We start from the raw sequence: 16036 nt of genomic DNA, 5'->3' as shown, positions 1-16036 counted from the left end.
CACCTGCCTGTCGATACCCCTGTCCCTTAGGCACGGTCTGTGGCTATGAGGAAAACCACTGCCTGGCCCACACAGGTCCTTCATCCCCACTTTGAAGACCTCCCTCCAGGTGGACAGAGCACCTCTGCTCCCTCACTCTCCACATGGCCCCTCAGTGACCTTTTTCTGCCTGGATAATCTAGTCTTCCCTAAGAAGCCTTCCTCCTTCCTCTCTACCTTTCTCCTTCCTCTCTACCTTATTCCATTCTCTCCCATCTCCCCAGATAAAACCAGCTGGGATGCAGCAGGTACAAGGTCACAGATACTCAGGGACAGGGGGACTCACCTTTCGCTCCAGCCCTGCATCCCCCTAGAAGGCACCCGGCCTCGAGGATGACTCGCTGCCCCTCTCCCTGTGTCCATCCTCGCTGAATCCTCCTCATCAGCCCTTGGAGCAGGTATCACACTCCCATCTGGCAAACATGGGCACCAGAGCTCCAAAAGGCCACATGAAGCCCGCAACCACACAGCCCCAGGAGGACGGGTCAGGCTTCAAACCCAACACTGTGTGGCTCAAGGCCCGCACACTCTTCCCACGCTCCAGTGCAGCTGGTGCATTGAACACTCGCTTCATGTTCCCAAGGGCAATTTGCATTGTTAGAAATAAGGTCTATCTCACTTCTTCTCCATGAAATCTCCCTTCCCATCGACAGGGCTACGGCAGGACACTGGCTGCCTCCAGCAGCATCTGGTCCTGGTCCAGGGCAGAACCAGACTGCTTTCTTCCTGGTCTTGGACTTGGAACTACATGAACATGAGGAACTTCAGACCCAATCCCTGAGCCCAGGGCCTGCGTCTGATTTGGGCAGCGAGGAGAGGAGGGCTTGCCCTCCCTCAGGGCTTCTGGCATCAGAGAGTATTGGGGAATCCTGGCAGCTTTCTTGGCCAACAGAACCCCAGCAGAACTTTCCAAGAACCCCCCCCCCCCAGAGAGAGAAGGCGAGAGGTGAAGAGAACACATGCTCTGGGACCCTGAATTTTCATACAGTAAAGAGAAAATAGAAACTGAGTCCCACAGACACAGCAGCACGCCCCTCAGAGTCCCTGAGGCCCCCACTGGGGGGGGCCTACAGGAGGGCCACCAAGAAAGGGGGAAGAATACAGCCAAATAAAGGTATGTACAAGTGGGAGGGGCTTCCCACGCCCAACAGGGCAGCACCCTTATCATCCCAAAGCATCATTAGTGTAAGATCTCGGGTCATCCAGGCCAGGCCTTCCCACCAGCAAGCTGCAGGGGTGACACATGTGCCCAGATGCTGACCCCTCAGCTGGCAGGGCACCCTGGCATGTGCTACAGTCTCCTGAGCTCCAAGCTGCTCTGCTCATCCTAGTATGCCAAACAATGCCACTGTTATCTGGGTGCCCTGATGGGGAGCGCTTGGGGAACACTGCTCTTAGTTCGTGTCTCTTTCCTCCAGACAGAAAACGTAAGGTTTGGAGCAGGATGTGACCCTCTCAAGCCCTTCAGCTGACTTGTGGCAGAGAATGCACCGGGACCTGGGCGTCCCGACTCCCCGTCCAGCCTTCTCTGGTGAGCCCACCGTGGCCTACTTGCTTTCTTGGCAGCCAGGCTAGAGCCTCCTCACCCAGCTCTGTGCCCAAGTGTCCCCAGCCAGAGCCTCCCATGCACAAACTCTAGGGCTGCTGTGGGTAGAGCAGGGTCAACAGGGTTGATGAGGACAGCACTGTCACGGACCCGGCAGCCTCGCCTTCACAGCAAAGAGCAGCTCTCAGAGCCTAGGCAGCCAGGGTCGTGTGCGCCCAGTCACGGCTGGGCAGCAGGTGAAGGAAGCCGAGACAGTGAGCCACAGACCCAGTCATTTCTTCATTCGTCTTGTCAACATCCTTGTCCCACAGAGTGTCAAGTCCATTATGTAAAGATTTTCGGCTAAGAAGGACCTTCATGTGAGTCCGGGAAGCAGCAAAGGGCCTGACTAAAATGGAGATTTCTGACCTTCGACCTTCAGTGAGTAAGCCAAAGCTGTTTCTTTACTGGAGCTAACCCCAGGGGCTCCGCCGACACAGCAGCACTCAGCCAGTGCCTGACGGGTCACCCACAAGGAAACAAAAACTGGCTCGGCACAAAGGTAGATATTACCATGGTTTGTGGCCTTCCAAAACTCAACCCTACCTAACAAAACTTGACTCTTCACATTGGCTACGGACCAGATTGTGGCCCTCAGAGAGCTGGAACCCCTCATGTGACTCTATTTGAAGAGAGGGTTTTTAGGAGGTAATTAAGGTTGAATGAGTTATATGGCCAGGGTCCTAAACCGAGAGGACTGTGGCCTTATAAAAAGAGATCTCTCTTCCTCCCCTCACCCCTCACCAACCTCCTGTCCCACCCGGCCTGCGAGGACACAGTGAGAAGGCGGCCAGCTACAAGTCAGAGAGAGTGCCCTCACCAGGAACTGAACCCTGTCACAGCTCCTCCTGGAACTTCAGCCCCTGGAACTGTGAGACAATAAACTTACACTGTTCAAGCCACTTCACTCTGTGCTATTTCATTGTGGCAGCCCAAGAAGAATAAGACGGTATTTCTCTAGAGAGTATTAATTTTTCTCCTTAGGGAGTAATAATGAGAAAAAAGTTTGAGCAACACTGTCCTTAGAGAATTCTTCATTCGAAAGGGCTCAGGGGCTCCCTAGAGTGCCTCGTGTCTCAGTTTAGAGCACCGCTTCTCCACTGACAGCAACTGGGACCCCGGGCAACGTCTGGAGACATTTGGGGTTGTCATAACTTGGGGAGAGGATGCTCCTGGCATCTAGTGGTCAGAGGCCAGGGATGCTGCTTATACTGCACAGGGTGGACCATTCCTCCCACAGATTTACCCAGGCCAAAATATCAATAGTGGTGCTGTTGAGAAACCCCAGTTTAGAGCAAAAGAAACTGAGAGGTTGCACCTACTGCCCATGAAACCATCTGGGAACCCAGGGCCTGTGCACAGGGACCCCAGGGAATGAGCCCACCCCGCTCCAGGAAGAGGTCCCCAGCCCCCACAGAGCGGTTCCAAGGCCAGAAGCGTCCCCCCACCACCCACCAGTGTCCAAGCAGGCACAGACCACCCAGGGCCCAAACACAAGGCCAAGAGGAATGAACCAAAAAACTCATCGGGCTCCTATACGTTGACCACGGCAAGCAAAGCTGGAGTTCAGCCTGGGCCTCCCCATCCCTGGGGCAGGCAGGTATGAGTGGTGGGGGCTCAGAGCGCACCCTCAGAGGCCCCCTCAGTGGGCTGCAAGGAGCAGGCCCTCAGCAGAGAGGGAACCCAGAACAGAATGGGCAGCAGCAACACGAATGCCAACAACCACAGCTGGTACTCTCTGAATGCCCACCCGGTAGCACGCTGAACCTGCAGCAACCACTGCCTCAGTCAGACCTCACGACCGTCCACGGAGCAGGCATGTTCCCCACTGCACAGCTAAGGAAACTGAGGCACAAAGAGCTTGAACAACTGGAATGGAAGAGCTGAGGAGCTAGAAGGAAGGACCCATCAGGGCGAGACGGGTGACAGACGAGGAGAGTGACATCAAGTTTCAGATTCAAGGCTTGCAGCCTGGCAGGCTCATGCCAGGCAACTCCCATACATGCTTCACTCTATGCACAACCTCAGGGTCAACGTGCCATCTCCGTGTTCACAGACGAGACAGGATCTGATGCCCAGAGGCGTTAGGGGGCTTGCTGGGCTCAAGGCCAGGATGCCTGACCCAGGCCCAGGGCTCTGTCTGCCAAGCCAGGACCAGAGGAGAATCGCGAGATCCCAGCACAAACCCACTTACCTGAGAAGATTGAGGCAAGCCTGAAGATGTCCGAGAGGCGGGAGGTCACTGGCTCGTAGGGCGAGGCCTCGTAAAACTCCTCACCTGGAAAAGAGAACACCATCAGGCACACGTGCCCTTTGGAAAGTGAAGGGGCAAGTCATGAGTGAGATGCTGGCCAGTCACATGGATGAGTTATTTCCTGCAACTAGACCAGAAAGCCCCCAGAACAGGACAGGCTGCCTGACAGCCATCCCTTGTGACATCCCAGCATGACCTGCCCTCTTCTAAGGACTTCTAAATGCTTCTGGAAGGTGGAAACATGGTAGGCTGAGAAAGGCCGGGTCCCATCATTCAGTACAGCATCCTTATTTCACAAGACGGGGCTTGGAGGTGGCCCAGAGAGGTGAAGCAACCTGCCCGAGATCACACAACTACTCATGGCGGCACTGCGCCTGGACGCCCAGCCCCCACACCAGCATTCCCTCCATCACACCAGGCTGGCTCTCCCCAGGCCACCTGAAGGGATAGAAGGTCCTCCTCGTTCCTCATCATGACACCAGAAGAATCTGGCTGGAAAACCGAAGACCTGCTGACCCCCAACTCCTGTTGGCCGACCCCCTCCTAGGCTCCCCACCACCTGCTGGCTTCTCAGACCTCCAGGTGCATCAGAGACTGAGTGAGAGGAAGAGAAAGGGAGTGACGGGAGAGAAACGGCACAGGGCTGCCCTCGAGACTCGACCACCTCACCAGACTCCCGCCCCGCTGCCAGCGCCTGGCAAGAGAGGACATATCCTCTCGAGACATTTTCGTGAGATGCAATCATTGAATGACCAATCACTCAGGCTGTTCGAGTGTGTTCAGGGGCGGGGTAGATAGTGACCGTCATCCACCCAGGACCCAGCGTTCTGGGCAGGCACCTCCTGCCTAGGGAGACTCCATGTCGGCAGCATCCCCGGGAGCTACCTGCAGGGAGGTGCCAGCCATCCAGATGTGGGCCTGGGAAACCCCTGTGAGGGGCCCTGTCGGCTGGCCCATGAGATCACCCAGAGGCTAGAGCGAGGCTGGTACCCGGAGCAAGGCCTCCTGTCTGCTGCACTAGCAGACCCCCAGATAACACGGGAAGCGCAGTCCTGCTAGAGAAACGGCCCGTCTCTTCACTTCAACTCGTAGGAACTCCCCTCGTGCCCTGCAACACCCAGTGCACAGCCTTAAGCATAGCGGGTGCCTAACTAGCATTTGCCCTTTGACCTGAGCCAAATGTTACTCATCCCTTCAGGCCTGCCTCCGACCCCGCCTTCCCCCTGGGGCCTGGGGGATCTGTGTCCTCCACTCTACCCACCAGCCCTGGAGAAGCTCCCTGTGGGTGGGGGAGGGGGGAGGTGTTGCCAGCCAATGCTAGTTGTTGTGGCCAAATAACATAAAAACTTAGAAAGTAATTTTGTAATAAAAATGATGCTATACTGTGCTTTCCACGTGCTCACCCCTACTAAAAGTGTTATAGATATACTAACTCATCTAATCCTCTTAATTTATCTATAAGGTAGCTACCGTTAGTCTCCCTATTTTACTGATAAGGAACTGGAGCACAGAGACGCTAAGTAATTTGCCCAAGGCCACACAGCTGGTAAGCGTAAGCGGCAGAACCAGGCTTCCAACCCAGGCAGTTGGTGGCAGGGTCCAGGTACTTAACTCTTAAGAATGCAGTCTGCAAAAATAATGATACTGAAGCTAAACCGTTGAAGCAAGCACTGCTCTGGTTTAACCCTTCATGGACCAGTCTTCTGCCAGCGGGACTGGTCATCCCAAGCAGGGTCTGTCCTTCACTACTGCATCTGGTACAGCTCTGCACCTGGGTACCATCAGCCAGTATGATTGACTAAGGAGTCTCTGGGGAAACAGCCTCTCCCAGCACTGGCTGGGAGGGGTCCAATCTATTTAGGTCAACAGAATTCACCAGAGGAAGCCTGAGGCCTGGTTACTCGGGCATCCCCAGGAACAAGACTGAAACCAAATCAGGACATCAGGTTGCTGGGCCATGACCTGGGAGAGGATTCATAGGACAGGCCTTGGCTTTTCACATCTGAAGGACCAGGGTGACCCGGAACTTCGCCGTCACCTTTGAAAAAGACAAGGAGCCTGGTCTCAAGTCCCCTATGCAGCCAGCAGCAACAATCCCACCCTGTAAATACCAGCAGTGATGGTGGTGGTGACGATGGAAGGGGAAGGTAGGTCCAATGCCACAGGCCCTCCCCAGAGGCAGTGGGAAGGGGTTGGATAAGGAGCCAGGGCCTGGGCCACCATTAGCTTGCTGTGCACCCTGGGGTCCCACCCCTCCTCCCTGCACATCAGCTTTCCCACCAGAATGGGGGTGGGGCTGACTACCTCCAGATCCTTGCAGTTGGGGCTATCCAGGAGCTCAGCAGAGGCCACATTCCTGCCACCGCCAGCTCTTTCCATTGGCTGAGGGCCTCAGCCTCAGGCAGACGGAGAAAGTGGGACCAAGTCTCCAGGGGACTGTCATCAGCAGCAGGGGCCAAGGAGAAGACAAGAATGGAAGTCCAGACCTACCCTGGTCTCTCACCTCCCAATCCTCCCAGCCGGCCCCAGGTGCAAGCCAGATTATTGGATATTATAAGGAACAGGGAGGAAGTGCCCAGAGACCTCTTCTCTACACCATGAATAATTAACTGTCAGGTAGCTCCTCTTACTCACTGGAACATTACCTGCTGTTAGAAGGCCTCCAGGCTTCCCCTGGTCAGCCTTCAGCAAAAACTACCTCTGGCCCCCCAGTGCCAGGGGGAAGGGGCTGTGGAATCCTGGGGGTGGGTTAAGGGGAGTGACAAGGTTCTCCCAACCCACACACTGGCCAGCACAGAGACCAACCATGGTTCCTGTAAGCTGAAGTACCAGTGGGTGCTCAACAGATGTTTGGTGACTAAATGAACCAACAAAGCAGCTCAAGATTTGGAACCAAACTGTCTCCAGCCAGGCATTTCTGGGTAAAATGACCTAGAAGACCACAGGGCAATCCGAGACAGAAACACATTAGTTTATTGTTGCCCTCCAAACATGTCACTGCCAATCAGAAAGTCCCCAGTTTCAGTGACGTCAGAGGGAGCCCTTCACACGGGAAGGTTCTCGGGCAGCCACCTGCTGGCTCTCTGGCTGGCAGTTCTGTCCCCACCCCCATCCCCCCCACCCCCGCTGTGCATGCCGCAGCAAGCCCACCCCGCCCCGCTGCCCAGGCTCCTGGGCTGAAATGGAAGGCTGCTGGAGAGAACGCGAGAAGCTAACACGCCAGCTCACTGAATCCGGGACCTTAACCTTTGTGCACTACAGCCGGCCCGGGGCACAGACAGCTCCTGTCCCGGGAAACACAGCGTGTGGGCCTCTCTCTCTGCTAGCTTCTCATTCTAGAACTCGAGGTTGCTAGAAATAAGAGGAATGACCACCTGATTCATGAGGAATCACTTTGTTATTAATGGTGGTAACGGTATTAGTAATTATACGCACAACTTATTCCTATCCTCTCCGGCCTCCGCACCTGTATCCATGTCCACCTTCCTTCCAGCACCCGGAGGAGGGATTGCTCCTCTCGCTCCAGGCCCTGGACCCACCCTCTCCCTTCACCCAGGCACTGTCCACAGAGCACCCCCTCTCTCTCCTTCACCTCAACATGTCCATCACTACTGTCCTGCTTTAGAATCTAAGCTGTCCAACCTTCTCTCATCTTTAAAAATTTAAAAAAAATTCATCCTTTGTTCTGCTCTCCTCTTCACATCAGAGCTCTAAAAGCTGCTGTCCACTAGCTCTGCAGCTCCCATTCGCTCCCCAGCCAGATTTCCGCTTCCCAAAGCTGCCTCAAAAGCTCACCCTAGGGCACTGAGAACCCTCTGTCCACCCACTTCTGCTGGACCTAAAGTACTGGAGGCTGGCACGCTGAGCTCCTGCCCCCAATCTCCGCTATCGCGAGTCCCTAGCCAGGCCTCCTCAGTCACACCTTGGCAGGGCCCCTTCGTCCCCTGCACAGTTGTCAGTGTGGGCAGTCCTGGGACTCTGCCCCTGCCCTCCTCTCATGGCCATGCACCCACTCCCTTGGCCCGGTTACCACCTACAGGCTGACAGCAGCTCAGATCTGTCACCTGAGCTCCAGCCCTGCACACTCAGCTGTCCACAGGGCACAGCCCATGAGAGGCACATGTCCCCAAATAAATTCATCATCTCCCTGCCCTCCCCCCACTCAAAACCTTTGCTGCTTCTTGTGACCAGATCCACCACCCAGCCAGTCTCCAAGACAGAAAACTGGGAGCTCTCCTTGACTCTTTGCTCCCTTCACCAAGACTTGTGCATTCCACCTCCTGTACAGCCCTTAGCTCCTCCTCCTTTCCTGCCCTCTCCTTCAGCCACCATGATCCCTGGCCTGTGTCACATGTGCCTTCCCATCTCTCAGTCTGCTCCCATGATAGAACCACATGAACACTGTCCTAATGCAGAGCTCAAGGGCGGTCTCACCAGTCCCCTGCTGCCCAATAGATCACGTAGCCCCACTGTCCTCACCCCACCCCACTCCCAACTCCACCCCTCCATACTGAGTTACCTGCGGGTCCCCAGGCAACTTCAGCTTGCTCCCATGCAGGCCTCCACCCAGCCTCCCTGCTCCTCCCATGTTCCCATGGTCCTTTACCACGTAGCTGCAGCTCACTCTTTAGTCTCAGCTGAGAGGCTGCCTCCTCCAGGAAGGCTCTCAAGGTTTTGCAGCAAGGGGTTAGACAGCACCCAGTGCTTCCCACAGCACTCATACCCTCAAGTGACAGAGAGCCCTCATTTATCTGCATCCCAGACTATGAGCTCCATGAGAGCAGAGGCTACCCCAGCTTGTTATTGACTGTTCCCACAATGCCTAACAGACGGTAAACTCTCACTAAACTGCTGTTGAACTAAAAAAATAAACATCTGACCCAGGTGGCCAGCCCTCCTACAGTATATGCAAATTGTCCACACTCTCTGCAGGAAGAAGAAATGGAGGGATATTCTTAGGGAGAGAGTATCGCAGATTCTGCCTTGGGTCTTGGGGGCAGGCCTGTTGAGGAATGTGCACCTGCTGCCCTAACACTGCTCCAAGCCCTATAAAAGGCACCGAGGCCATCCACAGGGTCCGGAAGCCACTGAAGAGGGGGCCTCCTGGGAACAGGAGGAGCAGGAAGGGGCCAGCCCTTACTCGGTGCCCAGGCAGCGGGAGCAGCAGGAGTCAATGTACTCACAGCTCTGCTCTGCACACGACCGGTCCTCCTCTCTCCTCTCTTCTCACTTCTCCATCTGCCTGGGCCACCTGCCTCACCTTCTCCTGTGACCAGGTCCTTCTGTTCCTGGTTTATTTCCTGTCCCCCCACCCCTGCTCAGCCTTGTTCCCCTCCCACCGCCGCACCTTCTCTCCTCCTTGGCTACCCTCCTGGGGCAGGGGCTACTTCCTCTGGGTTCATGTTTCCCCCAGCCAAGAGGGACAGAAAGCTGGTGAGTTCCCGCCATACCACCGAGTCTGCTCCTGAGCCTGGGCCCCCCGCACCCCTCCCCACCACCCCTGTCCCTCCCTCCCCACCAGGCTTACCCTCGGTCAGCCCCAGGTGGATGCTCCAGTAGATCTGCAGGCATTGCAGCTCCTTCTTCATGCCCCGCTTGCAGCGACAGTCATACAGCGGGCTCTCCTGCAGGACCTCCAGGGCCGCCTGGCACTCCTTGTTGGCCAGCATGGTGTTGCGGTCCCGGCCAGCCAGGCACTGCCGCAGCGTGCGGTAGCGGGAGCTGCAGTTGGATTCGGCAGCACACAGCTCATTGGCCCGGACACAGTCCACTGGGGGGCGCCAGCCATGCAGCTCAGGGCCCTGCAGGGAGGAAGGGCTGGCCAAAGAGCGGAGGGTCTTGTCTGGGTGGTGGGGAGGGAAGACAAGCATAAGTGAGGGCCACCATGGTCTCCCACACAGGATGCAGGGCTGCGGGTCAGGCCCTTCTGAAACCTCACACCCATTTCCTCCGAAGCACATCGAGGCTCACTCAATGCTACCTTCCAACAGAGCAGGTCAGAGGGAAGGCTGCTGGTCCCAAAACACCAACATCCCTCCTCAAACCCCACGGAGCACTCAAAGTGCCACTCTGCCCTGGCTCTATCACGCTGTCTTCCGGTTCCACCTGTCACCCTCAGCACCAGGCCCAGCCAGAAGGCCCTCAAGCAAGACCACGGGCTGTCGAAGATGCCGAAAGGCCCAAGAAATACGTAACAGCGTCAGCAGAGCGTGGCGAGCAGAGCGTGGCGGGCAGCGGGCTGGAGGGCCGGCTGTGGTAACAGAGGGGGCCCATTCGCACCCCCAGTCCTCCTATCGGCTCCAGTGCCGGCCAGAGGGCCACAAAGCACTGCTTAAGCCAGGAAAGCAGCAGAAAAGAATTTAACTTCCACAGCCTGTTAGAACCTTACACATCACGGAGTCCAGCCCCCAGATTTTACCGAGGAAACTGAGGCCCAAAGAAGGGAGATGACAACTCAAGGTCACACACAGGCTGAAAAGGCTCCTCAAACCCCTAGCTCATTTATTCTGAGTTCTTAATTGAAAAAAAAATTAATTTTTTTTAAAGAGAGAGAGAGATGACTGGGAGACAAGCCTGACCCCGGGCTGGGGGTGCCCAGAGCTCCCCGTTCCCAGCCCAGCCCCTCCACACACCCAGTCCAACTTCACAGCACCCACAGCCTAAAACGGCACCTTCCAAGGACAAGCTCCACCCCAGCCCCCCACAAAGAAAATACTCTAAGCAAACACTTTTCTTTCACCTCTCTATCTCTTTTCCCCTTCCTATTTCTTTTTCTTTTCTCCCCACCCCTCCTCTGAAACCTTCTCCCCCTCTGTCTCTCCTTTCTTTTCTTCTTTCCAAAAGCCAAATAAGCCAATTGCAAAAGGGAAAGAGCGTCCCTCCTAGGCCCTCGTCTCACACATGGAGGCCAGCTTCTCCAAAAGTGAACAGGTAGGAATCTGGTGGCCCACTCTATCCATCATCCAGAGGGTCCAAACTCACAGTCCTCAGGAGGGAGAGCATCAGGGAAGAAGATTCAGAGGTGAAGGGCAGGTAGAGGTCCACTTGATCCTTTCAAAGTGACACTCCCAAAATGGTTTCACCTATCATAGACATCTTCTGGGTCTCCCTGTCCCCTCCAAGCCTCTCAGATCCTGCCCTAGAAAAAGCTCAGAGCCAAGATGGCCATTTCCAAGACCCAAGGAGTGATCTGGGAGTTTTCCTCCACTTCACCCTTCCCCAAAACATAATATGATCCTGTGGCAGATGTCCCTTCCTTGGAATCCCAAAGAATCCTCCCATCTCTACCCAGACTGCCAGGTCTCACTCCTTCCCCGCAGGAGGCCCTGCTCAGGGGGGGAGCTACCGCAGGGAGACAGCGACACCTAGAGGCAGAATGCTGCGCTGAGAGCTGGTCCCTCCCAACAGAGCCACGGAGGAGAAAGGGATGCTCCTGGAGGGACCAGGCCTACCCACCAGCCCAAAAAGAGGAGCAGGGTGTGGGCCTGGAGTGGAGAAGGTCTCCAGGACAAGAGCAATAGACATTTCCTTTGCCCGTTGACTATACTCCTGCCTCAGGACAAGAAGAGCTGAAGGTTGTGGCCAGGCTGAGATAGATCAGAAAAGAAACCAGCATGGAGTGTCCGTGTGGATAGTGGAGCATAAGCTTTATTTCCCGGTTTCAGCAAATTCCATGGTCCCTAAACAGGATTTGGTGCATCTGGGCCACCCAGGAGCAGCTGAGCTGACATGGCCTCACCTGCACCTGCTGCCCCCACCTAGCCAGCCAGCCAGCCAGCTGGAGCCTTAAGACCAACCCAGCTCTTGGCCTTCCACTGACTTTGATCACCCCAGCATCCCGGCAGCTTCCCCCACCCCACCGTGACTGTATTTGAGGTGGACTGAGAAAAGGGCACCCTCAGCAGGTTTGGTGATCAGGACATTTGCCCAGAGGGTTGGGGCAATGTGGACATTTACCCTGCCTGCTCTACAGGTGGGGTCTAGAGTCCCAGGGATGATCCTTACAGAACCCTGACTCCTGTGCCAAAAGCAAGGGCTTCCCCATCCTGCCAGCCAGCACATGAGACCAGGCAAGAGAGGCTTAGCAGAGGGCAGGGCAACTGCCCAACTGTTACCTGTCTCTGACTCTTCTAGTTGACGTCATGACTCCCAAAAGCAACCAAGCCCAGCCAGAGAAAGAAATTGTGGCAACTCGGGGCCAAGAATTCTAGGAGAATAAAGGTCAGAAGGTATCCAGGTGGCGTATCCAAGTTCTAGATCGGAAGGAAACTCAGATCCATCAAGAAAAGACGTGTGGAACAGCTTCTAGAGACACGGGACTAGGTGACTACACAGAACCACAACCACTCTATTGCATCGACTGTCCCTGCTACAGCTAAGATGCTGATGTGAAGCTGGCCCTCTGGTCAGATCCCCCTCCCTCAAGTGGCATTCCCCATCTCATTGTCTCCCTGGGCATGTCAGCACTGGAGGGCAGGATGGCTGGGCCTGTAAGGCCTCCCCATCCTCAGACCTCACTTGGAACCTTAGGACTCTGCTCCTGGGAACACACTTTACCATGCCCCCAACCAAAATTCCAGGAAAACCTCTCCCCCGGTGGAATTTCCAACCAACTCCCAACTGTGGGCTCCTTGCCAGAAAAGGGGCCCAGGGGCTGAAGTTTCCTTAACACCAACCTACCCCTTCCTCCTTGGCTAGCTTAGCCCAGAGCTTTGCAATGTTCTGTGGTCCTTCAGTTAACTCCTCACCCAACTTTGGAAAGGGGCTTCTCGAGGGAAGGGAACTGAAGGGCTCTGACCGATGGGGCTGCTTTCCCTGCTCTCTGACTGCTCTCATGCCCTCCTCTCACCACTTAGCCCCCAGCATCAAGGACACTAGGGCGGGCATCTCTGACCAACACACCCTCTCGTACCCACACGGGTACCATGAAAACAGAGTGAACTCCTCAGCCCTCCCAGCTGGGCAAGGCTTGCCTGCAACATGGGGGTCTGGGCCTGAAGGTGACTGACTGAGGGGACAATATTACTCTCCTCCATTCCAGGACCTCCGAGGGCTCTCACTTCTGGGAGTCCTGGGAGCCTGGGGTGTGTGCAGCTTGGCAGTGTGCAATCTGACTGCTTTTCCATAAAATACAGTTTCTTCTTGGCCCCAGAAAGCTGGGATTTCTCCCAAACTAGTAGGAGAAAAGGTAGGTTTTATAACAGCCCCTTCAGAACCAAAGTCCACTTAGAGAGGGCTGCAGGGACGAGCTGCAGGACCTCAGTGGGCCCAGAGCAGCTCCCACCTTCTTACCTCAGCCCCTCCCATATCCTGGAGAGAAACTGTCTCTGGCTTTGGGCAGCAGGATGGTAAAAGCCACACCCTAGAGCAGGACCAGGGGCCCCTAGGAACTGATGTTTAGGGGAGGGGGCAGAAGTGGGAGGGTGAACAAAAGGCCCAGAGCCAACTGACTGAAACCCCTTCCTAGTCAGGAGGCACTTACTAAACCACCCACGTCTTCCTGAGACCATCCCTTCTCCCCAGGCCTTCCCCTCTCCCCTCCTTCAGTAGGAACAGGGTGCGCTCATGACCCAGCTGGGCAGCCTGTCTCAGCACAATCTACACAGCAGGCTTGAGTGGCAGCAATGGCACCCGCACTGAGGCAGATATGACACACAAACACACACACAAGTCACTAGCTCCCTCTCTGGAGCACCTACTCCGGGACAGCAGCCTTGCCTAGGACTCCAGGTCAGCACAGTCTCACAAATACCTTTTTTCCATACCTCCATTCCCAGAATGCTCTCTCTATACCCATTTCCCAAGCAGCTGAGCTGCCACATAGCATACAAGGAGGCAAGGATTGGAAAGTCTTGGTGGGAAAGAGCCTGCCCAGGGTTTGTGGCACCAGGCAGCCCTTCCTCCCTGCCCTTGGGGAAAGGGGCTTATAGTAGAATACTGATCTTGGTTCAGATCTGCTTTTTTTTCCATCACCCCTCTCTCCTCCATTACCCAAGGAAACAAACTTTGGACTCCTTTCCCTCTCTTCTCACCAGCTTGTGACAGGGTTCCGGCCCCCAGAGGTGAGGAAGGAAACACAGTGAACACTGCTCACAACCTTCTACTCCCGCCTACCCATCAGGCTGGGCCTGGGCGCCAGGGAGGGCAAAGGATGAGGGGAAAACTTGAAAAGTGTTCCAGGGAGCAAAGCTGCGGGGAGGGGTTCAGGGAGCTGGAACCGGGTGCATTTCACAGGGGTTGATTGGCAGGTGGGGATGGCTGCCAGTGCTCCCCACAAAGATGTCCAACAATAAGCTCCTAGAGAAACCCATACCCTCCACCACAATCCACTCTAGGAGCCAGGAAAGGTGAGACTGGATTTTTCTCTCCCAATCCTGAGCCTTTCTCCTCCCTCCTCTTCCAGATCAAGAGTTGGATTTTTTTCTTCTTAAATTGCCGCAATTGGAACCCATTATTTTGAGGTACATGAGTGTTAATCACTGCGTGTGAATGACGAGTGTGAGTGTGTGAGTGCCTGTGTGCAAGGATGGCTTCGGTGTTCTAAGTCTCCTTCCCAGTTCCCTCTCGTAACCAGACAGCCGCGGCTCGCGCCCGGCCCACTCGGCTGACAGCGCCCCGGCTGGCTCGCTCCGCGGCGCGCTCTCCCGCCCGCCGCCCCTCTGGTTTCTCCCGCGCCCCGCTCGCCCCCTGCGCCCCTGGCTGCTCGCATGCGCCCGAACGCACCGCCCTCGCCGCCCTGTCCCCGGCGCTGGTGGACCCGCTTCCCTCGCCGCCCGCAGGTACTCACCTAGAAAGAAGAAGAGGCAGAAGGCTTTTGCCAAGATCATGTTAAATAAATCCCACAGTTTTGTTGTTGTTGTTATTATTGTTGTTTGTCTTTCACCCTTGGGTAAAATAATAATAATAACAATAATAATAGCCAAGCAGTGATAATCAGCCCCAAATCCAATGCGGAGATCTCAGCTGGTCCACCCAATGAAGATCCTGAGTCCTGCGATTCTCGCCTCTGGCTGGAGGGGGTTAAGGAAGGAGGGCGATGGACGCCTCTCGACGCCCCCTTGCCCACTAAAACCAAATACACAGGTATATCTGTGGATGTCTGTTTCCCAACCGACAGCAGTCCTGAGCTCTTCCGTCCCTCCGCTGGTCGGGGAGGCGCAGGTCCCAGCAGGTCCGATCCCCTTGCGCTCCTCCGGAGGGGCCTGGGGAGGTAAGGAGAGGCGACGAAGGGTGGAGGGTTGGAAGGAAGCAGCGAGGGTGGGGGTCAGGGAGAAAAAAAAACACGCAAAAAGGAAAGCAATCCACCGACGGGGGGAAGCGCCAGGGAACAATCCAACGGGATCTTGGAGGACGAGAGACCGGAGTCGCTTCTTTCGCTCCAAGACGAAGGAAAAATTCAAAAACCTTTCTCCCGCTACCCCTTGGCCGGCTCACTTTTTTCTAATGGAATTCCGGTGCCCGAGTCTCGGCGTGCGTCTGTCTTCCTCCCACTCCCGGCTCTTGCTCTTTGCTCGCTCTCCCCAGCTCTCCCTCGCTCGCCTCTCTCCCTCCTCTCTCCCTCTCTCCCGCTCCTCCCTCCGCCCGCCCCCTTCCCCCTTCGCGGCTCCCTTGCCGCGGCTCTCGCGCCCGCGCCCCTCTACTCCGCCTAGGGCTCGGCGCTCGGGCTCCCAGGCGGCTGGCGGCGCGGGGCGCGCGGCAGAGCAGCGACTCTGCAGCGGCGGCGACAGCGCGGCAGTGGCAAGGCGGTGGCGCCGGGAAACGCTGGCTGGGAGGAGAGCTCGGCCGCTCGCCCTTTCTCGGACTGACCTGCTGCCTGAGCCAGAAACTGACCGGCTCCCTAGGCTGCGGCGCAAACCCCCCAACGACTCCGCGCCTCCCCACCCCCACCCCGCTGCGTACCCCTGCCATCTGCGGCGGGAAGGCTGCGCCCACCAAATCCTACTGCCCCTGTCCCGCCCCCTCGGCCACCTGACCTCGGACGCCGGGGGAGGCTGAGCCGAGGCCGGAGGGCGTGTACTCCAGGGCGCCCAAGCTATCCCAAGGGCTGGGGGAGGGGCGCCAGAAAAATCCCATCTTGGTGGCCCGGGGCTGGGGAAGGGGCTGTACCCTTCGTGGGCGAATGCGTACTTAACCGGGAAATCGAAGGCTTGCGTCTGCCC

At 56.4% G+C, this 16036-nt stretch overlaps 1 protein-coding gene across 3 annotated transcripts in view; it reads right to left on the bottom strand.

Annotated features, from left to right (window-relative positions):
- Positions 1–15831, bottom strand: part of GFRA2 (GDNF family receptor alpha 2) — an 83494-nt gene extending 67663 nt beyond the window's left edge. Inside the window, exons 1-4 of one of the 3 annotated variants that reach the window (XM_066268060.1) lie at positions 15777–15831; positions 14665–15079; positions 9406–9720; positions 3819–3902 (exon numbers count right to left, since the gene is read on the bottom strand). In XM_066268060.1, the coding sequence (XP_066124157.1) occupies positions 3819–3902; positions 9406–9720; positions 14665–14704 (439 nt within the window). In that variant the 5' untranslated portion in view covers positions 14705–15079; positions 15777–15831. Of the gene's footprint in view, positions 1–3818; positions 3903–9405; positions 9721–14664; positions 15080–15311; positions 15382–15683; positions 15714–15776 lie in introns of those variants that run through there. The other 2 variants (XM_066268078.1, XM_066268069.1) reach the window with 2 other exon arrangements.
- Positions 15832–16036: the final 205 nt, after the last annotated feature.

Source organism: Saccopteryx bilineata, chromosome 1 (assembly GCF_036850765.1).
Source record: "Saccopteryx bilineata isolate mSacBil1 chromosome 1, mSacBil1_pri_phased_curated, whole genome shotgun sequence".
NCBI classification, from domain to species: Eukaryota; Metazoa; Chordata; class Mammalia; order Chiroptera; family Emballonuridae; genus Saccopteryx; species Saccopteryx bilineata.
This window is presented reverse-complemented; position numbering and strand designations above follow the sequence as displayed.